The sequence below is a fragment of the Diceros bicornis genome, chromosome 7 (assembly GCF_020826845.1).
Source record: "Diceros bicornis minor isolate mBicDic1 chromosome 7, mDicBic1.mat.cur, whole genome shotgun sequence".
Classification (NCBI taxonomy): Eukaryota; Metazoa; Chordata; class Mammalia; order Perissodactyla; family Rhinocerotidae; genus Diceros; species Diceros bicornis.
In genome coordinates, this window is record NC_080746.1 from 70,599,533 (window position 1) to 70,622,706 (window position 23,174).

At 42.8% G+C, this 23,174-nt stretch overlaps 1 protein-coding gene across 5 annotated transcripts in view; it reads left to right on the forward strand.

Annotated features, from left to right (window-relative positions):
• MICAL2 (microtubule associated monooxygenase, calponin and LIM domain containing 2) overlaps nucleotides 1-23,174 on the forward strand; it is a 220,576-nt gene that overhangs the window by 157,752 nt on the left and 39,650 nt on the right. For all 5 annotated transcript variants that reach the window (XM_058545997.1, XM_058545992.1, XM_058545993.1 and 2 more), the window contains 3 exons: nucleotides 3,473-3,547; nucleotides 8,163-8,320; nucleotides 9,589-10,936. In XM_058545997.1, coding sequence (XP_058401980.1) covers nucleotides 3,473-3,547; nucleotides 8,163-8,320; nucleotides 9,589-10,936 — 1,581 coding nt within the window. The remainder of the gene's footprint in view (nucleotides 1-3,472; nucleotides 3,548-8,162; nucleotides 8,321-9,588; nucleotides 10,937-23,174) is intronic.

Below are 23,174 nucleotides of genomic sequence, written 5' to 3' on the forward strand. Positions count from 1 at the left end.
AAAATAAAGCCTCAAGATCAGGGTTAACCAAACCAGTTTAGGAGGTATAGCCTCCAGAAAGGAGGACCGTGGTCCTAAATAGTTGCTCTAGTGCAATCATAAATTTGATTCTGATTTTCTGGCAGTCAGAGTTTAAAATGAAACAGATAATTATTATTCTCACTGTTCACGAGGGAAAGTATGTTGGTTTGCAAGAAGCCTCAGAGCAGGTCCCACTTTTCTTAATGCTTCACTCTATAGAGATTTTCCAGCTCGTGTCAAATAGATGACATTGAGAGATGGGTTAGATCATGTCTTGAACAACCGCTCTGCGGAAAATGCAGCCACAGTTCTCTTGAGGATGTTTCATGCAACACCTCCTGCTGGCAAGTGAGGGCATGACAGCAAAACGAGACTCAAGAGCAGTCCCCCGGGTGTTGGAGTTGGGTTGAAAGAACAAGGCAGTGTGGACAAAGCATTCTGTTTCTGACAGTCGGTTAATCCCAGGATGAAATATAGGGTAGACAGAGAAGTAGATAGACTGCACGACTTTCAAGCAATCTTCTGTCTGTTTTGTCTTCATCCATCATGGTTTTCATCATCAGGTGGACCACGCTGTAGGGTTAAAATCTCTGACATAGTCTAAGTGCTGTGTTTTCTGTTGCTGGTTATGGTGAGTCCATCACTTTCCCAGATAATGTAGGGTTGATGTCATGTCATGAGCTTCAATAATCACAATTTTCATCTGGATAAATGGCTCAGGGTTGAGCTGAGGGAATGCCAGACAAGACCAGGATATTGCTTTAGAAAGACTCCTGGTTTGTACACCCGTGCTCACAGCTGCATTATTCATAATCACCAATGGGAAAACGACCCAGATGTCCGTCAACAAATGAATGGATAAAAATTGTGTTATATCCACACTGGAATGTTATTCAGCCTTAAAAAGGAAATTCTGACACATGCTACAACATGGGTGAACCTCAAAGTCGTTATGCTAAGTGAAATAAGCTAGACACGAAAGGACAAGTAATGTATGATTCCACTTCTGTGAGGTACCTCGAGTAGTCAAAGTCATAGAGACAGAAAGTAGAATGGTGGTTCCCAGGGACTGGGGGAAGAAGGTGGGTGGGGAATTATTGTTTAATGGGTACAGAGTGTCAGTTTGGGATGAGGAGAAAGTTCTGGAGATGGATGGTGTGATAGTTGCACAACAATATGAATGTACTTAATGCCACTGAACTCTATACTTAAAAATGATTGAAGTGGTAATTTTTATGTTATATACATTTTATCACAATTTGAAAAAAGGCTCTGCGACTACCTCAGGTCATCAAGGAAACTATCACCTCCTCAAAGTTCTTTAGCATAGAGCATGCCCCAGATGATGGTCTGAAATAGAACTGAAGCCCTGTGTTACCGAGGCCACAGAAAACCTCAGTAACACTTCCTTAAAACACCTAGTTCAGTGGTTCTTAAAAATCTGGCTTAAAAGGCAGATTCCTGGCTTCCCACCCTGAGAGATTCAGATTGAGTGGGTCTAGAGTGGGGCCAAGTACCTCCATTTTATGTGAGTGCCCCGGGGCTTCCATACAGGAGGGCCCTGTCCACACTCTAGGAATCACAGAAGAGCAGCTTCCTAGAGGCCTGCCCGGGTGAGTTAGTTGTCAAATGCACTAACTAAACAACTAAATGAATCGGTCTAGTGCATTGGCTTCTTGGACACAAACCAATTAGAGTTAGGAGGGCAATCTGCCCCCAAATTATTCGTTTAGAAAAATTGGTATTTATCCATTCTTTTTCCTGGCAATAATTTGATAACAGGATGGTCCAATGGCCTATGGAGGACACTACTAGTTTTACCGATAAATGATATCATTAGCACCAAATGGCACAATGCTCACCCTCTTGCTCCTGCTCCCTTAAAATAAATATAAATCAATAAAATAGATATAAATAAAATATAAGCTAAAAAGAAGGGAACCAGCCCTGCTTTATGCTGCTTGAAATTGCTGGGTCAAATCATTACTCCCCGCCCTATTTTTGCTATTGTAGAAACATAGGCATGTGTGCCCCCTAAACACCAGGGATGGAAAATTCTCATGAATTGTAGCCATTTCTAATAAGTTCCATCCCACAAAGTTAAAAGCTGGGGAGAAGCAATAAGGGCTTTAAGCATTCTTCTATGTTTCTTGAGAAATTTCTCCAGTAGGTGACAAAGAGGGCAGCTGAGGTCAGCAGGATGTGGCTGTGCTGGAGGCCTGCTTGCTCCTTACGCAAACCATCCAGCCTGGAAAGTCCCCACCTGCATGTGGCGGGAGGAGGTGGGCCTAAACTGTAGCTAGATGGTTAGTCCTGTGATGGGGAGATGGGGAGCCTACACCCGCGCCCATCCAAACCCGTGGGCTTGATTATGACAGCAGGCCTGTGGGACTGGGAAGCCACCAGATGGAGCAGGCTCAGGGTGTCTATACATGAGGTAAGGGAGGGAGGGGAGCCAAGGAGTTGAGGAGCTGAAGATCTTGTCCTGACGAAAGGAAGCCCCCAGCTAGTGGTCGACACCTGTGCACCCCGAACCCTGGCTGGTAAGAGCTGATGCCCAGCCCTGAGCACTGTCAGGGGGTAGAATCCAGGACTATCTGCAGAGAGAGAGAGGGCTGGGCCAGGCTGAGCCTTGAATTCAGAGAGGTCTGCATTCAAACCTCCCTACGCCCATTCTCCCTCACCCACATCATGGGGTACATTTGCATCCCACTGCACACTCTCACGCCCCAAATGGCCAAGACCCGTTTTCTTCTGCGTGCGAAGTTCATTTTACTCAGTTAATTCTCAAGGCCCACCTGGGCGCAGGGTCTTCAGTACATAGTCCACACCATCCTGCAAATGTGTTTCCATTAGAACCAGGCTAAGAGGAGGGGTCGTGGCAATGGATTGTCCAGAGGTTCAGTTAAAACTGGTTCTCAAAGTGTTTGGGGGGCTCCGAGGGGAAAGGGAGAGAGGGTGGAGCTGTCTGCAGCTTCCAGGCTTCCATGAGAGCAGCTGGGTTTATCTGTTACATATACGGGACACTGACATGAGACTTAAGCTTTGAAGAACTGCTCTGCTAAAAACAAACAAATAAATGTGTGTTTGTATATATGCATGTATGTATATGGGCATGTAGGAATACATGTATGCATATATATGTTTATTAATGATGGGTGAGTTAGAATGACGGCTCATAATTTGAGGCATTTTCGGAAAGAGGGCAGTACCTGTCCCACAGCAAGGTCTACAGTAATTATTTGATGAATAAATGAATGAAAAGTTGGAGGTATGTGTTGTAGGGATAGGGAGGTGTGGTCTGAGGAAGGAAGGGGCTCAGGCAATTATGATCATTAGTCGATTAACTTTTGGTAAACGGGCCATGGGAGAAAACTCCCTATTTATTCTACACGTTTAACAGACTCTTCCTCCCTCCCCCTCCCCTGCCCCTTTCTTTTTTCCACCACAGCTCTGCAAAGGGCCCACAGCTTCCAGTCTCCAACTCCCAGCAAATACCAGAGCTGGAGAAGAAAATTCCAGTCGAGTGAGTCATGAGCTCTCTGGGGTGGGGATGGGGGTGGGCAGTATCCTCTGGTTAATTCTCAGGGGCAGCTGTTCTCAGTCCTTACATCTCCTCTCTGACCTGGCCTCCTGGGTGTGAGGAGCAAGGAAAGAAATACCTGTTCTTGACTCTGTTGCTGCTGCTGACTAGAGGAGGCATTTTCCAAAGGATTTGGGACCTTCCCTTCCCCCTCAGCTCCCCACTCCGGAATCATGGAGCCTTAGAACTCTACAACTGCACCTGGAAGGCGCCTTAGCAATCATTGGCTCCAAGCTTTTTGAAACACAGATGAGGAAACTGAGGCCCAGGGGCTCTGTATGTTTTGATTCAATGCACTGGAGTTGGGCTGAGAGCATCAGCTTAATGACATCATGTGATCATGGGCAAAGCAATGAAGGAAGCTAAACGCATGTGCCCGTACACACACACAGCCCTTCCTCCTTTTTGACAGTAGGCCTTGGTCCCAGCATCCCGAAGAAGAGCAGGGATCTGTGAGGCCCAGGGCCTACCTCGGATGCCAAGGCAGCAGGCTCCCACTGGGGGAGGAAGTGAGCACGCGCACAGTTGCGTAGCCTCCTAGGGCTGGCCACATTCCCGGCAGGGCAACAGTTACAGAGCAGGGATTCCCTCCGTGATCCTGAGAGAGGGGCAGGGACTCTTCATGGGATTCCAAGTCCTTTGCTGCCTTCCACCTCCCCTCTGCCCCCATGCTCCCTCTCTGGGCCTTGCTCTAGGAGAGATGGACCCAGGAAAGCCTTGGGTTAGACAAGCATTTCTAAAAAGAAACATTGTTGCAGTTGGAACAGAGCGCTCCTTTAATTGACTCCTTCCTTCTGAGTCAATGCTGACTCCTGGCAGGTGTGAGTCATTCTCCTAGCAGCCCCCAGACTGGAGGCCCCCCTCACTCAGGTCAGGCTGGGACAATGGGCACCTCTGAGCTGGACTAGGGCTGCGCACCTGGGCAGGCCACTTCACCTGGGGGCAGCCTGAAATGACTCTTGAATCATCTTACAGCCCCAGGCAGTGAGAGCCAGGGGAAGGAGGGAATCAACATTCAGGGAAGGTCTGGGCCAGGCCTTTTCCACACCTCATCTCCTCATCTCATTTACTCCCCTGCCACAACCCCTCCCCAAGTCACGGGAATTCTGCTTCTGTGGGTGGGTCCAGCGGGTGCAGATTCTGTCCAGTGCTTCCAGCCAACCTTACCAAGTGCCGCCAGTGGGAGGGGCTCAGTCCTGCCCTCATGAAGTTCCCAGCCTGGGGTGAGAGCAGGAAGTCTGGTGAGGGACCCTCACAGCAGGGTCAGGGATGCTGGAGGAGGCTCAGGAGAGGAGACTGCTAACCGGCAGCATGGTTCCCGGGGTGGGCCCGGTGACCCCCAACTGTGTCTTTAGTTATCTCAGGAGTATCAGGTGTGGGTTATCGAGCATATATAAAAGCTGGTTTGGGGGCAGGCCATGAGTTCGAATCATTGCTCTGGGCCTAGTGCCTATCATGGGCCTGGCCCAGAGGAGGTACCCAGTCCTTGCTTGCCGAATGAATGAATGAATAAATGAACCAACCAACCAAGGAACAAGCTGACTGGACAGAGTGCAAGAACAAATGGAGGCGATGGGTTCAGGCCTGCCCCTAGAGGGCGCTCCAAGACCTTGGGAGGATTTGAGTATTGCCTAAGCTCCAAATTCTGGGAAGCGGTACCCTGGAATCCGTCTTCGTGAAATTCCCCAGAGCTGAAAGCCACCAGAGCCATCTTTTTGGTCATCTTCATTTTGCCCAAAATGAAAGCCCCACGGGCAAGGCTGGTCCTGCAGTAGGGAACAGAACGTGGGGCACCATCTCCTCTGTCCATCCACAGCCCAGCAAGGCTGGTTCTGGCCCCAGCACCAGGCAGCAGGGCAGAGGGGGCTGTGTGACTGCCCTCAGCACCCTCCCCCAGCTGACTGTGCTCACCAGAATCACTTGTAGGATCCCAGTGAAAGGTCACCATTGCCGGAGGGCCCAGGGAAGAGGCACCTGATCCGGACAGGACATGCGGCTGTAATCCAGGCCCTGGTCTGCTCATCAACCCTCTTTGCACAAAGGGGCCTGAAGGGCCAGCAGCACCCAGAACCAAGGCCCCAGCAGAGGGCAGAGCAGCTCTGGCTGGGCCATGCCAAGGTTGTAAGGAAAACAAGAAAGGGCCAGCAGAGAAGAATCTGAGTTGGTGAATGAGGAGTCCCTGGGCCCACAAGTTGGAGAAATCCTGGCCAGGGTGGGTGTGCAGCCCCCTCTGGAGCGGGTCAGCAGTGTCTTTATTGGACACCATTTGTGTGCACGGGAGGAAGGGAAGGGGATGGAATTGATATTTTGCTAGCACATAGCGTTTACACTGCGTCCTGCCCTGGGCACCTCTTTTTATCCCATTTTATTCCTTCGGCCTCCCCTGAAGCAGCACTAGGCTTCCCGTTTTCTGGATGAGGAACCTGAGGGGTTAGGTAACTTGCTCAGTGTCAGGCAGCTGGCGTGGATATGAAAAGGTGGGGTTCCAGGCTCCCCTTTACCATCTTCTGAGGGAACCCAGAGACATCAGCGCCTCGGGCAGATGAGCTTTCCCGTGACCTCAGCTTGCCTCTGGCCTCACCTTCGCCTTCCAGGCAGCGCCCATCTCCTGGGCAGTGGCTCGAATGGCAGGTGTTTTGTTTCCCCTGTCTCCTCACGCCCTCCCCAGTTGTCCTGAAGACAGAGCGTGAGGAACGTGTGTGGAGAGAGACCCCACTAGCTGGGGTGGGGATTAGAGAAAGGAAAAGAGAGGGGGCAGCCCCCAGGTCGTGACCTCGTGAACCCCAAGGCTTTCCTGTCAGGCTTGTCCCTGGCTCTGTGCCAGAAAGTTTCCACAGAGCTCCTTGGGGGAACAAAAAGGCAGTGTGTGGGGCTGAGGGGCCTTTGAGACAAGTTCAGGAGTTTGATTCAGGAGGTGGCAGAGAGAGGAGCATGAGGGGGCGAGGAAGAGGAGGAGAAGGAATTTGGCAGGAATTTGGCAAGCCCAGGACAGGAAGCAAGGCAACAACTGACTCACAACTTTTGCCTTTTTAGGCTCCAACCATCTAATTGTGGGCTGAGACGGGGGTTTGGGTGACAGGCGGGCCGGCCAGCCGCCTCCCCCGCGTCAGCTCCTGGCGGCCAGCGGCCTTCTCCTCAGCAGCTCCTTCCTGCCACCCTCAGATCTGTTCCTCTGAGTTACCTTTTCCCTCTGAAGCATTCTGAGGGCTTCCTTTGGGGAGCTCACTGGCCACGTGTGCGTGGTGGCCGTCTCTTCAGAGCCCGGGCCTGGGATACATGGTCTGACATGCTTGTGCTTGTGTAGGAGGAAAGCAGGACAGAATACTGAAAATCCGCTTGTGGTCCCCCTCCGTAAATGGGTCTCGAAGGAACTCTTCTTGGGATGGGGCATGGGTGGGTCCCTGAGGAGGAGCCTGTCACCCAAAGCTTTGGGGAAACTGAGACCAGGGGACTGTGTTAAGAAGTGAGCTAAAATCTGAAGGCTGGACACCTTGGAGGGAAATCGGAATAGGTCAGCTGAGCGGCTGGAAGCAAGAGTCAGGGAGTCAGCCAGGAGCAGGTCCTGGACAGCCGGTGGGGAACAGCCTTTATGTGCGGGGAGGGTCCCAGAGAGCCAGCTGGGCTGAAGTTCAGACACTGGGCGGGCAAATCTGAAAGGGAGCGCGGCGTTTTCTGAGTCCCGTTGATAGATTGCCTGAAAGGGTCCAATGTGGAAACAAAATGCTTGAGATTTTAGATTCAAGGTTCCTGGGGGGGGGGGGGGGGGTGCACACGTGCACTCATGAGAGAGATAGAATGAGATTGATCTTACAGGCTACAACCATCAGAATTCCGCTGTAACTAGACTAACTGATTTCAGCTCCCACAGCTCAGAAGCAGGCTCGTCCTCTGAGCCCCGGCCACACTCCTTTCCCGTGTCGCTCTGAGCACATACACTGCGTGTCGTTTGTTCCCTGACCAGCAAGAGCTTGGCACAGACCCCACTCCATATGCTTCAAATGATTTGATGCTCAGTGTAACCTCCCTCCCTTGTAAAATCTCAAACGAACCATCTTGTCTGAGATCCCCTTGGCGCACATGTGACAAGGAAGAGCGCATTTCACTAGCAATGACTGCTTATCCTGTCCATGCCCACGGCTAAGAGTCTGGCATCTTGTGGGAAGAGGCTTCAGATGGTTTATTAACTAAATGATTTAATGTAGCCCCAGCCCCCAACCATGATGGCTTTAGGGGACACTTTAGAGGGAGATGTCCATTTCTAATAAACACCCTAGAGACTCCCTGTTCCATCACTCAGGAATGTTCTCACATGAGTGTGACACGCAAGAGTTCTTAGACATCGTTCTAGGACCTCTTTTCCCCCACAGGAGCCTGCCACTCCCAACACCCGTTCCTCCAAGTGCCAAGCTGTGGGCACTGGGGTCTCTGAATCAGTCTCCGACACCTCCCTCCCCCGACTCTATTTATAGAGTTGGAGCTTCTCTTAAAACCTCCTCTTTTCATGATGAAATAAGGTAGGAATAGGTTTGTAATGGAGAGCATGTTCTTTCCATGGTAGATTTGACGCCAGTGAACAACAGAAGAACTATGTCACCTCCCAAGGAACCTTCTCCTTCTCTTTCTTCTTCCTCGTTGTCTTCTCCTTTGTCTTCCCTGCCATCGTCTTCTTCAGCCATCGTCCCAGGGAATGCTCCAGGTGGTGCCGCCCCACCTCAGGTAAGTGCCCCTCAGGGCCCTGTGCAGGTGTTAGGAAGGTGGGCTCCCTGTACTCCTCCCACTTCCACACCCGACTCTGGATTCTTAGCACTCCAGGGTCACCCGAAGTGCAAAGCCAGGGCCAGAGAGATGCTCTGTCAAGAGTCCACCCCAGACCTTCCTTGTGTGTCCCTTTCGGGAAAGCTCATCCTGCTCCTTCTCAGCCACCCCTGAGGGCACGGCTACTCGCTCACTCCCTCCCTCAGCAGACTTTACAGGGTGTGGACTCTGGGCTGGACTGTGAGATGCAGAGGAGCTAGGGTGTATGCTCTGCCGTTGAGGACCTCACAGAGTGTGTTGAGGAGCTGGCAGCTGGAGGATGGCAGGCCCAGAATTCAGAGTGCCTTTGGTGGCAGCTGAGAGCCTTGGAAGCAACATCCCCCTCGAATAGAAAATGGCGTCACTGAGACACGCAGGGTTGGACTCTTTCCTTCAGAATGAGTTGATCAAACCTCTGTTACCTGCCAGACCCTGTTCTAGGCTCTGGGAAGTAGAGTGCACAAGACAGAAAAGTACTTGCTCCTGTGATGCTCCTGCCCCATGACCTGCCCCTCAGTCACCAGAGCCCTCAGCAGGGCACAGCCACTCCTAGAGTCCACTTACGTTCTTCCTTTGCCAAGGGCCAACTTCCTGCATGCTAAAAATGGCTGCTTTCTCAATGGAGTGAGGCATGAGTTAGGTTTAGAAGGGTCATTGGAATGTTCTAAAAGCCATCCTTCTGCCACCACAGCTCCAGCCCAGAAAGGTAACTGTCTCTCCTTACCTTAACAGTCTCCAAGGAAGAAGCCTTAGTTTCTTAGTTGTTGGAGAAACATACCTGTGGGTGGAATGTGCTGTTAGTAGGGACCATGGCTGAGCCAGCCACAGGGGATCTGTCTTCCCCACGTTCCTGGCCACTCACAGGGGCCAGGACAGCCATACCTCACTGGCTCTGGGGCTTGTCAATTCTTTTGCCTTCTCTTCTGGCTTCCTACCACCTAATCCAGGACCCAGAAAAGCCTATGATCCATGCTGACCTGGGGGCTCCAGGTAGATCCCAGCAGGTCCCCAGGCTGCCACTTAGAATGGAGAGCAACCCTCTACAATCATCCAAGGCAGAATTCTCTTGACTTTAAGTATCTAGATCTGGAGAGAGGAAGGGAGGGAGATGTGGGCTCAGATTTTCCCTCCCCATGTAAATAAATGCTGGGAATTTCTAAATCACTGCTATTTTTGCCCATCCCTTTCAGGTGACAGCTCACAACCGGCTCTCACAGGTCTCGAGAGATCATTTCAATCCTTCCACCCCGATCTTTCTGAGGCGAGCCAGAGCCCCAGGAGCACTCAAGGAAATCCCCCTGTATCTGCCTCGTGGCCAAGTGCTGGAGCGGGCAGAGTACTGCCTGGTGAGCCCTAGTGGAGATGGGCTCCCGAGCACCCCGCCACCCAGCCCTGCAGAGAGGGCTTCTGATGGGTGTCAGGAAGCAGAGGCCCCTCTTGGGGACACCAGAAGCATCCACAGAGGCCCACACCCCATTAGAGGGAAGGACAGGTGCTTGCCAGACCAAGAGCTGCCTCCCAGGGCTGGAGAGGACCCAGGAGAAGGGAGTGCCAGACCCAGGAAGGGGGAGGAGCATGGGTCAGAGACTGCGGAGGGGAAGAAGTTGGGCTTAAAGAAGTTGGTCCTCAGTCAGGAGCAGAAGACCAGGTTGCTGGACTGGAATGACTCCATCCCTGAGGGCTTGCGCCTGGAAGTGGGGGCACGACTTTCCCAGAAAACTGCTGAAAATGGTAGAGGAAGCCATGTGCTGAAACCAGTCCACCCCTTGCTGCCCCCTCGGGCAGTGAGAGAGACCCTGCCAGCCCACAGAGAACCTCAGGAGAAGATGGGAACGCCAGCTGAATGGACTCCAAGGGAGCGAAGTGTGTCCCCACCCAAGTCCCCTCTGCGGCTCATAGCAAATGCCATCCGAAGGTCCCTGGGGCCCCTCCTTCCCAACTCTGAAGGTGGGAAGAAGGCCTGGGCCAAGCCAGAATCAAAGACTTTGCCCACTAGCCAGCCACACGCTAGCGCCCGTTCGTTCAGCCTTCAGAAAACTAGCTCCAGTAAAGACTGGGACCAGCAGTCCCCCAAGAGAGACATGGTGAGCAGGGCCTCAGCCTTCTTCTCCCTGGGCACCTCGACTGCCAGGGCTGCCCAGTCCTCGGACCCTAGCCCCCCTGACCCTGCCCTCCGCACCTGCAGTTTGCCCAACCGGCCATCCAAGATGTTTCCTGAACTCGCATCCCCACCCTGCAGCAAAATGGAAGATGTCCCTACACTGCTTGAGAAAGTGAGTTTGGAAGAGACCTTCCCAGATTCTTCTAGGGTTCCAAAGAGAAAAACCTCACTCTTTTCCTCCTTCAGACTTAAAGACAAATCTTTTGAGAGTTTCCTCCAAGAATCCAGACAAAGGAAGGACCTCCGGAATGTCTTTAGCAGCCCCCAGGGCAGGGTGCTGCCCGTGGACAATGCCCAGCCGCTGGAGAAGCTAGTGCAGCCCTTCAGTAGCACCGGGCTGGGGCAGAGGGTCCATCCTCCTCCAGAGGGAGATGCAAGTAAGTGGCTCTTTCCTAACAGAAGTCCACAGTTTGTGCTGGCCAGTTATCCTTCCTGGATTAACAAGCAGACATCTTTCACTCCATTCCTCTTCTCAAATTAAATTCTGGCAAAAGTAGGAAAATTCAAATTTGAAAAATTTGAAAAACTTAGATTTGAAATTATAGAAAGTTTTGAAAGAGACAAAGAATCAACCATAATTCCACCACTTTTCCACTCATTGTCCATATGAATATTTTTTACTAAGTTGTACATAAAATTTGGTATTTTTTTAATCAACATTGTATCATAAGCATTCAGCCAATTACCTCATAGTCTACAGAAATGTGATTTAATGGCTGTGGAATATTCTATCTAGTGGATATGTTATCATTTAATGAACTGTTTTCTTACAGATATATGTGTATATATAAATTAAATATATAAATATACTTATATTTTATATAGAGTATTGAATGAACATTTTTACGCATATAGCTTTTTCTTTCCTTTGAATTATCTTTTTTAGGCTAAGTTCCAAGACATTGGATTACTGGATGCAAAATGTGAATATTTTTAAGATTCTTACACTGACAAATTGTTTTTTAAAAGAGAACAGTATGGGTAAAGTAAAAAAAAAAATACATAGGCACTGTTATTTCTTACAACTGCATGTTGTAAATTCCAATCAAAGCAAGGGAAAGGTGCCCATTTATACTCCACCACTAAAGTACGAGAGGACCTTTTTCACCACATTGTCACCTGCATTGAGTATCATATTTGTTAAATGTTGCTATTTTTCTAGTCAAAAAATGGTAGCTTGTATTTTTTATTACTAGCTTAAATACATTTATGTATATTTGGTTACCAATGGAACCTTAGATTTTTTTTATATTTAAATCTGATTATAATTTTTTAAATTATAAAATTAATTAACACATCAAAGAATCAGAATCATTCAACAATTTGGAAATATCTAAGAAAAGTAACATGTACAGATTCTCCTACCCCCTCCTCCACACCAAAATTTTGGTACATGTCCTTAGGGACAGCTTAGTTAAACACTCATGTGATTTCTTTTTTGTTGTTGACATTTGTTTGATTGCGTTAAACAAACTGTGATTCTGCTATCCCCATTGTGCAACTTTGTTTTTGTTAATTTTTTTAACTTTTTATTTCCTTCCGTATTTAACTTTTATTGTGGAACTTTAGTTTTCCAGTAAAAAATTATTTCTCTCCTTTGGTGCCTTAATCGAGAAACTATGTAGATTAGCAGGAGACTTTGTTTTCAGCCAAGTTCAGGATAAGTATGGATAGGCTGGAGCATAACTATACTCTTTATACCACATTGTAACCTTTAATGTGTTGTGCATTTTTTGATAGATACTACATTCACGTGGTTCAAACTCAAAGGGTGCAAAAGGCACAAAATGAGTAGTCCTGTCTTCCTTCCCTGTCACTGAGCCATCAGGTCCTATCCTTGATGACAGATGTTATTATCAGCTTCTTAGGCATTCTTCCAGACCGCATTTACATATATAAGAGCAAATTTACATATTATATTCTTCTTTACACAAAAGTAGCCTGCTAGCAGATTGTATGCACTTTTTATTGTACTTTTAATTTTATTTTGGAGATCATTCCGTATTAGTACATAAAGAGCTTTCTTTTTTGTTTTATAGCTGCCCGGTATTCCATTGTGTAGATGTGCCATAATTTACGTAGCCAGTCCCCTGTGATGAAAAGTTTATTTCAAATCTGTTGCTATTGCGAACAGTGCTACAATAATTAACTGAGAATGTAGGCCATTTGGTTTACGTGTGAATTTATCTGTAGGATAAATTCCTAGAAGGGAAATGCTGGAACGAAGGACATGGGAATTGAGAATTTTGAAAGATATTGCCAAACTGTCCTCCATCGAAGTGGTGGCGGCTCATACTCCCAGGAGCAAAGTGTGAGTGCAATTTCTACACGTGCACTAACCAGTGTGTTACCCGACTTTTTAAAAAATCTTTACCAATCTGATAGGTGATTGGCATCCTTTCGTGTATTAAAGAGTCATTTGTATTTCCTTTTCTGTGAACTATGGTTTCTGTCCTTTATCTAGTTTTCTATTGGGTTGTCGGTATTTTTCTTAATGATAAGTAGGGACTCGATGAAAAAGGAAATGTAGCCTTTTTTTGTGATATGAATTACAAATACTTTTCCCAGTTTCTTGTTTGTGTTTAACGTTGTTACTCTTTGTTTATGGTGATTTTTGTCATATAAAATTTTTGTTTTTGTATAGTAGTTGTAAGCAATTTTTTATTTTTGGGTTCTGGGCTTTTTATAATATATATGAGTTCAGAAAGAGTTTCTTCCAAGTTTATAGAAGACTTTTCCTAGTTTTTTTTAGTCTTTTGTTTTTGATTTTTTTACTTTTCAGTATTTACATCAAGAAATTACCCTCATATGAAATGTGAGATGTGGATCCAACCTTTTGTTTTAGATGTCTCCCTGGTTATCCTAAAATAATTTAGTGAATAATCCATCTTTTTCCTCTCTTACTTGAAGTGACATCTTTATCATGTATCAAATTCCTGTACTTGGACTGATTTCCATACCATCTATTATATTCTATTGAGTTATCTGTTATTTATCAATATCACACTGTTTTAATTATATATTTATGTCTTTTTAAATTTCTATATTTATTTATATATTTATGTCTTTTTAAATTTATATATTTTTACTATCTGGTAGGATGATTATTCCATTTTTGATCTTCTCTTTCAAAATTTTCTGGCTCTTCTTGCTTGTTTAATATTCTCCATGAACTTGGCATCAGCTTGTCTAATACAAAAAAAATCCTGTGAGTACTTTTATGAGATTAAGTTAAGTTTACAAACTAACTTGGCAAGAATTTACAACCTTATGATATGAATTGCCTTTCCATTCGCTTATATATATTTTTTGTGACTCTCTGGAATATTCTAAACTTTACATCATATAAGGCTTGCATATTTAAGTTTACTACTAGATATGTTAGTTTTTGTTGCTATTGAAATAAGATGTTTTTCATTTTATCTTCCTACTGTTGTTTGTGTATATGAAATTTATTGATTTCTATAGTAGTTTTGCACCCATCCATTTTACTGGATTCTCTTTGCTTGTAAAAGCTTTTCAATGGCTTCTCCCGGGTCCTCTCTAAATATACAATCATAACACCTACAAATAATGATAATTTTGTCTCTTGTTTTTAAGTTGTGTACCTCTAATTTATTTGTTTCCTTGCTTTCTTTGTATTCCAGAATCTCAGAACATTATTAACTGAAAGTAGTGATAATGATTTCCTTATTATATTCCCAACCTTAATGAGAATGCTCATTAATGAGAATAATGTTTTCCCATTTAAGCATGATGCTGGCTTCTGGGTTGACCCAGATATATTTAATCATTTTAAGGAGATAGCCATCTAGTCCTATTTTATTAAAAGTATTTTTAATCATGAATGGATATTGAGTTTTATCAAATGCCATTTCATCATCTTTGAGATGATTGTATGATTTTTTTCCTCCTTAGTTTGATTAGTGTTATGAATTATGTAATTGGTTTACTGATATTGAACCATCCTTGTATTGCTGAAATAAATACCAGTTGGTCATAATGTCTTATTATTTTAATATACTTTTATGTTTTGTTTGCTAATATTTAAGATTTTTCACCAAATTCATAGGTAAGATTGGCCTTTAGTTCATTTATATCACATTTATTTAACTTCTGTATGTGCTGATTACAGTAAGTGAGGGTAAATGTGTTTTCCTGATTTACTTATCATGGACAGCGGCATTTATTTATATTCATTAGGAAATGGTGTGACTTCTTTGGCTTGGAATAGAATGGGAGTGTAGAGAATGGAATTAGGTGAAGGCTGACCAGCCCTGGAAATACAGTAGTACCCCCTTATCTGCGGGGGATACGTTCTGAGACCCCCAGTGGATGCCTGAAACTGTGGGTATTACCAAACCCTATAATACCATTTTTTTCCTACATACATACCTATGATCAAGTTTAATTTATAAATTAGGCACAGTAGGAGATTAACAATAATAACTAATAATAAAATAGAGCAATTATAACAATATACTGTAATAAAAGTTGTGTGAATGTGGCCTCTCTTTCTCTCTCAAAATGTCTTACTGTGCTGTCCTCACCCTTCTTGTGATCCAACGCCTACGTGATGAGATGAAGTAAAGAGAATGATGTAGGCTTTGTGACATAGCGTTAGGCTACTGTTGACCTTCTGATGATACATCAGAAGGAGGATCATCGAGCCATGACAATGTCAATGGTTGGATGTCAGGAGCAGACAATGTCGATGGTTAGGGATACAACAAAGGGATGATTCGTGTCCCAGGCGGGGTGGAGTATGACAGCATGAGATTTCATTACACTACTCAGAATGCGGTGCAATTTAAAACAATAAATAAATTGTTTATTTCTGGAATTTTCCACTTAGTGTTTTTGGACTTCAGTTGGCCACGGGTAACTGAAACCATGGAAAGCAAAACTACGGATAAGGGGGCACTACTGTAGTGCCTGGACCATCTCACAGGATAGCACTGTGTTTCTCTCAGGTGTTGTTAGGTCAGTTTCCTAAAAATGTAAAGGTTTTACCTATGCTATCAGATTAGGCCCATTGGTTTCCTTTTATTTCCCTGCCTCTGTGCAGCCCACCAAACACACACACACACACACACGCCCGCGCACACTGACACTGCTCTCTCCACATTTAACTTGTGGGTGCACACTTCCATGCAATGGAGAGAGGAAACAGTATTCAAATTGGAAGTGAGAAACTTTCAAAACTTATTCAAATGGAAATACCTCAAACTTATGATCACTTGAATAAGAGCTGGCTGAAATTTAATTTTTCTTATTTTTACAACACAACTTTCCAGGTAAATTAATAGTATATATAAACTTCTCAGAGTCTTTAAGTTACTTAGGGGCATAAACTGATTTCAGCACTTACCAGTGCCCATTTTATACAGATAATTTTAATGCAAATTATTATTCTTGTACATAATTAAACAAGGTGCCTTGAGAACCTCTCTTTTTTATTTTTGTGTAAACTTTTTTATTGCACCATAAAATACATAAAGTACACAAATATTAAGTACACAGCTGATGAATTTTTGCAAAGTGCACATTTGCGGATCAAGATTTAGAACATTACCAGCACTCAGAAGCTCCCCTGGTGCTTCGTCCCGAATATGCATGCCACCCAACAAAAGTGCTCACCATCTGCCTTCTATCTTCTTAGATTACTTTTGCAGTTTTTCGACTTTATAAAAACCGAATCATTCAGTATTGTGGTAACAGGATTCTAAGAGCACCCCATGCTTCCTGCCCCCAGTGTACTTGCCTTGTATAATCTCGTCCTCTTGAGTGTGGTGGGAATGTGAGTATGATGGCTTTCATTCCCGTGATTAGGTTACGGGATTTTGCAAATACAATTAAGTTCCAAACCAATTTACGTCGAGTTAATCAAAAGGGAGATTATCCTGGGTAGGCATAACCTAATTGGGTGAGCCCTTAGCAAGGACTGGGCCCTTCCTGAAGTCAGAAATTGGAAGCATAAGAAAGACATGATCCTGCTGGCCTGGAAGAAGTAAACTGTCATATTGTGAGCGGGTCTGTGAACAGGAGGCCTCTAGGAGCTAAGATTGACCTCCAGCTGACAGCAGCAAGAAAACAGACTCCATGTCCTGCAACCACCAGGAACCAAATTCTGCCAACAACCTAAATGAGCTGGAAGAGAGCCCTGAGCTGTAGATGAGTCCCGAGCCTGGAGGACACCTTGGATGCAGCCTCGCGAGACGCTGAGCAGAGGCCCCGGTCGAGCCATGTCTGCTCTTCTGACCTATGCAACTGTGAAATAATAACTGGGTGCTATTGTGAGCTGCTAAATTTGTGTTCATTGCTTCCACAACGATAGAAAACGAATACAAGTATGTACCTTTTGTGCCTGGCTACTTTCACTAAACGTTGTGGGTGGAGGTATCCATGTTGTGATGTGCAGCAGTGGTTCATTGTTTTCCATTGCCACAGTTTAGTCCATTGTCTGAAAACGCCACAATTGACTCATACATTCTGTTGCTGGGCACTTAGGTTGTTTTCAGTTATTTTTATTGTGAATAATGCTGCTTTGAGCACTCTTATACATACCATTTCTGTTGGGTATTGTCAAAGATAAACAAAGCTGGATGCTAGTTAAAGTGGTAAGGACAGATTTCAATTGGTAATGTACTGTTGCAATAGGGGAGAGAGCCCAGCATGAACTGAGCTCGGCTTTGGTTTTTACAGAGGTGACTGAGTGTTTTACATGGAGAATGAGGGAGCAGGGAAGGGGTGAGCAGAGGCTCAGTAGATCAGGGAAGTGAAAACTTACACAGGAGTGGTCAATGTAAACGCTGTGTCTGCTAGCTGGCAATTATTGGAGTTAGGATTCCATCCGCCCACAGAGACTGGGAGACAGAAGCTCTATGCTTCCTGATGATTGCATTTTAGAGGACTGGCCTTCAGGTTCTTGAGAAAGACGCTCCTGAGTGGTAGGAGATACATACACATCTCAAAGGCACAGAGGAAGGATTCACATTGTAAGCCCTTTTTAGTAAATGCCCTAAGAAAGGGTGGTCAGGGGCCTGTGTCAGGTATTGGCCAGAACAAAGAGTAAATTCTTTCTTCAGCCTTGAGTTGTCTCAGGCAGGTACTTTAAGGAGGGCGAGGGTCATCCTAGGTATGTGGCCTTGAGCTGTTAGAAACTATGTTAGTGGTTAAGTCTTTTAATGTAGGAAGAAGTGGGTGTGCTAAATAGTTTATGTTGAGAGTCTGTAGTTTTTATAGGCCAAGGTTGAGGCCTTGTCAAGAAGAGGGTTCAGAGGAGTTTGGCTAGAGTTTGTTCAAACAGAGGGTCTTTGTCAGTGTACACCTGGGACTGGAATCAGTGGGTCGTGGGGTAGGCATGAATGGTTTGCTCTAGTAGATACTGTCAAATGGTTTTCCAAAGCGGTTGTACCAATGTATATACACTCCAGCAGGAAATCAGAGCTCCCCTGACCCACATCCTTGCCAACACTTGACAGTCTCGGTTTTGTTTTGTTTTTTCAATGTCTCCATTTTCATGGAGGTACAATGGTATCTCATTATGGTTTTAATTTGCATTTATCTGATAATGATGTTACACTACTTTTCACATGCTTATTTAGATATTCTCTTGTAAGTGGTCTCTATTCAAGTCTTCTGCCCATACTTTTACTGTGTAGTCAGCCCTTATTGACTTGTAATCTGTGTAGATTCTGGAGATAAGTCCTCTGTCAAATATATGTATTGTAAATATCCTCTCCCACTCTTTGGCTCACTTTTTCACTCTCTAAAGGAGTCTTTTGATAAACAGAAGTACTTATTTTAATGAAGCCAAATTTATCACTATTTTTCTTTACTGTTGTTGATTTTTGCATCCTGTTTATGAAATCTTTCCCTAAGCTGAGGTCACAAAGATGTTGTTCTGTGTTCCTTCTAGAACTGTGCTGTCCAATGTGGTAGCCACTGTTTCACTCTTGAAATATGGCTAGCGTGAGTAAGGAACTGAATTTTTAATTTTATTTAATGTTAATGAATTTAAATTTAAAAACTGAAGCAGTATAAAATATTTTTCTATTAAACACAACTTTTTGCTTTTGATAGAATTACATTTCACTTTAACCATTAAAAATTTATCATCTAAACAGGGATGTTCTATAAGTATGAAATATGTACCAGGTTCTGAAGACATAGTATGAATGAAATAATGTAAACCATCTCAGTAATTTTTATATTGATTTCATGTTGAAATGATCATATTTTTGAAATTTAGGGCTAAAGAAAAAATGTGATTAAGGCTAATTTCATCTGTTACTTTTTGCATTTTTTGATGTGGCTACTAGAAAATTTTAAATTACATATATGGCTCATATTATTTTGCTATTGGACAGCATTGTTGTAGAAGTTTTATTATTTTACCTTTCACAATTAAGTCCATGAGCAAACTAGGATAGATTTTTGTGTATTCTGTGAGGTTTATTTTTTTTCCCATGTTGTTATCCAGTCAATTTAGCAACATTTATTTAATAGGCCATCTTCTCCACCCACTTCATTGTAGTGATACTTTTGTTGTAAATCAAGTAGGTCTGTTTTTGGACCTTCTGTTCTGTTCCACTGGTTGGTTTGTCTGTCCTTGCACCTGAGTCACACTGTTTTCATTATGTGGTCTTGTAATAAATCTTCATGGTCTGGAGTAAATCCTCCACTTTGTTCCTCTTCAAGATCGTCTTGGCTATTCATGGCTGTTTGTATTTCCGTATGACTTACAGAATCAGTTCATCGATTTCCACAAAATTATTTTCAGGACGTTTGATTGGGGTTATATTGAATCTATAGATAAATTTGGAAAGAATTAACATCTTTGCAATACTGAGTCTTCAAATCCGTAGACATGATACATCGCTGAGGTCGTCTTCAATTTCTGTCAATGTTTTTTAGTTGTAGAGGTCTTGCACGATTTTCATTAGATGTATTTCCAGATATTCGATATTTTTGATGCAGTTATAAATGATACAGTTTTTAAGTGATTAATTTAGAGACATTTGATAGCTTTAGAATATTGAGTCTTCTGGTCTAAGAACACATAATAATCCTCTAGTTAATCAGAGTTCTTAAAAATTCTGGATATAAATCCTTTATCAGATAAGTGTTTTCAAATATTTTCTCCCAGTTAGTGGATTGTCTTTTCGTTTTCATCACAGCATCTTCTAAAAAACAGAAGTTTTTAATGTGATGAAGTCAAATTTATTAATTTTTTTCTCTTATAATTTGAGTTATAGCTAAGAAATCTTTGCTAAGCCCAAAGTCACTAAGAATTTCTCCTATGTTTTCTCCCAGAAGTTTTGCAGTTTTTAGTTTTCAGGCTTAAATCTATAATCCAATTCTAATTAATTTTTCATAGGGAATAAAAGTCAACTTTTTTTGCCTATAGATATCCAGTTGTCAGCACCACTTGTTAAAAAGACTCTTCTTCCTCCATTGAGTTATTTTGACACCTTTATAAATAATCAATTGACTATATATGTGTGGGTTTATCTCTGTACTCTCTAATCTATCCTCTTGACCTATAGGTTTATCCTTACACCAATAGCATACCGTCTTGATTACTGTAGCTTTAGAGTAAGTCTTGAATATAGGTAGTAGGAGTCCTCCAATTTTGTTCTTAAAAATTGTTTAGGGATCTGGCCCTGTGCCCTAGTGGTTAAGTTCTGCATGCTCTGCTTTGACGGCTGGGTTTGGTTCCCAGGCGTGGACCTGCACCACTTGTCAGTGCTCATGCTATGGCGGCGACCCACATACACAAAATAGAGGAAGACTGGCACAGATGTTAGCTCAGGATGAATCTTCCTCAAGCAAAAAGAGGAAGATTGGCAACAGATGTTAGCTCAGGGTGACTATTCCTCAGAAAAAAAAAAAAATTATTTTGGCCATCCTAGGTCTTGTGTTTCCATATAAATTTTAGAATTACCTTGTCAGTTTCTACCAAATAAGCCTGCTAGAATTTTGTTGGGATTGTTTTTAATCGGTAAATCAATTTGGAAAGAATTGACACCTACTGAGTGTTTTGATCCATAAAGATGGATATCTCTCAATTTATTTAGGTTTTCTTTAATTTCTCTTAGGTTTTTTAGTTTTCGGTGTGTAGGTCCTGTGTATATTTTATTAAATGTATCCCTTAAGTATTTCATTTTTTTGTTTTGTTACTATTGTAAATGGAATGGCATTCTTAATTTTGATTTTCAGTTGCTCATTGTTAATATATAGAAACACAATTGACTTTTTGTATAGTGCTTGCTAAACTTATTATTCTACTAGTTTTTTGAGGGATATTCTATATAGATTATCATGTTGTCTGCAAATAAAGACAGTTTGATGTCTTCCTTTCCAGTTTGTATACCTTTTATTTAATTTTCTTGCCTTTTTATACTGCCCACCACCTCCTATACCAATACTAAATAGAAGTGGTAAGAGTGTACATCATTGTCTTTTTCCCCAATTTCAGAGGGATTATATTTCACCGTTGAATGTACTATTCGCTGTAGATTATTCTTTGTAGCACTCTTTAATAGATTAAAGATCCCTTCTATTCCCTGCTGACTATGAGTTTTTATCATGAATAATGATAAATTTAGTCATATGCTTTTTCTACATGTATTGAGATATAGAAAATCATAATTTTTATGTAGTAATAATATTTTTTTACTTTAATCAATAATGTGCTAAATTACATTGATTGAATTTTATATAGATTTGAAAATATTAACCCATTATTGTGTTCCTGGAGTAAATCTAACTTGGTCATAGTGTATTACCTTTTTATGTATCACTGTATTGGATTTGCTAATTGTTCTTAGTAGTTTTGCACCTATGTTTATGAGAGATATTGGTCTGAAATTTTCCTTTCTTGTAATATCCTTGTCAGGTTTTGGTATCAAATTTATGCTAACCTTGTACTAGAAGTTGGGAAGTGTTCCATCTTTTTCTATTTTCTGAAAGAGGTTTTTTTGTTTTTTTAACATTGGTGTTATTTCTTTTTTAAACAGTTGGACACAAATGAAGTAATCTAGCCTAGAATTTTCTTTGTAGGGTGATTTTAATTATGGATTCAGTTTCTTTAATAGATATATAACTGTTCAGATTTTCTCTTTTTTCTTATGTCAGTTTTGGTAATTTGTGTTTTTTAAAGAATTTGTCTATTTTGTCTAAATTTTCAAATTTATTGTCATAAAATAGTTTATATAATAGCTCCCTTTAATACTCTATAGGACTTTTTATCCCCAATATTGGTAATTTGTGTTTTCTGTCTCTTTTTTCTTAGTAATTGTTCTTAGGGGGTTATCAAATTTATTTGTCTTTTTACAGAACCAAATTTTTGCCTTGTTAATTTTCTATTTTATTTCTGCTTTGTCTTTATTGTTTTTCATAATCTGTTCTTGTCTTGATTATTTTCTTCCTTTTAGTTTCTTTAGGTTCAATTGGTGGTTCTTTTTCTAGCTTCTTGAAATAGATCTTAGTGCATTAATTCCCAAATTTTCTTTGGCATAATGTGTACATTTAAAGCTCTCAATTCCCTCTAATCACTGCTTTAGCTGCATCTTAGTCATTTTGTTATGCCATATTTTTATCATCAGTCAGTTTAAATTGATTTTTATTTCTTCTTTGATCCATAGGTTTTTAGAAAAATATTGCCTAATCTCTAACATTTTGAGATTTTCTAGTTATATTTTTTATTATTGATTTCTACTTTCATCTCACTGTTGTCAGAAGACATACTATGTATATGAATTCAGTCCTTTGAAATTTGTTTATATTTGCTTTATGGCTTGGCATAGCACCAATTTAGTAAATGTTCCATATGCTCTAGAAAAGAATGTATATTCTCTAGTTATTAGGAACGTTACTCTATATATATTTATCAATCAGATCAAATATGTTAGTGGTGTTTGCTCAAGTATTCTATGTGGTTACAGGTTATCAGTTGTACTTATGACCAACCAGCTATAAATCGGGGTTCCCATGACCACTCCTCAGGTTCAATAATTTTCTAGAATGGCACAGAACTCAGGGAAACACTTACACTTACCAGTTTATCATAAAGGATATAATAAAGGATAGAGATGAATGGCCATTTGAAGAGATACATAGGGCAAGGTCTGGGAGGGTCCCAAGCACAGGAGCTTCTGTCCCCATGGAGTTGGGGTACACCATCCTCCCAGCACATAGATGTGTTCACCAACCCAGAAGTTCTCTGAACCCTGTACTTTAGGGATTTTTATGGAGGCTTTATCACGTGGGCATGATAGATCATTAACTCATTTTCTAGCCCCTCTCCAGAGAATGGGGGGTAGGACTGAAAGTTCCAAGCTTCTAATCATGGCTTGGTCTTTCTGGTGACCAGCCCCCATCTAGGAGCCCACCAGGAGTCACCTCATCAGAACAAAAGGTGTTCCCATCACCCAGGAAATTCCAAGGGATTTAGGAACTCTGTGTCAGACACTCCTTTCACTCAGGAAGTGACAAGGGTTTTAGGATCTCCATGTCAGGAACCGGGATCAAAGACCAAATATTAGCTGGAACTGGGGGCAGAGACCAATATATATATTTCTTATTATTTCACAGTATCTTACTTTAAAT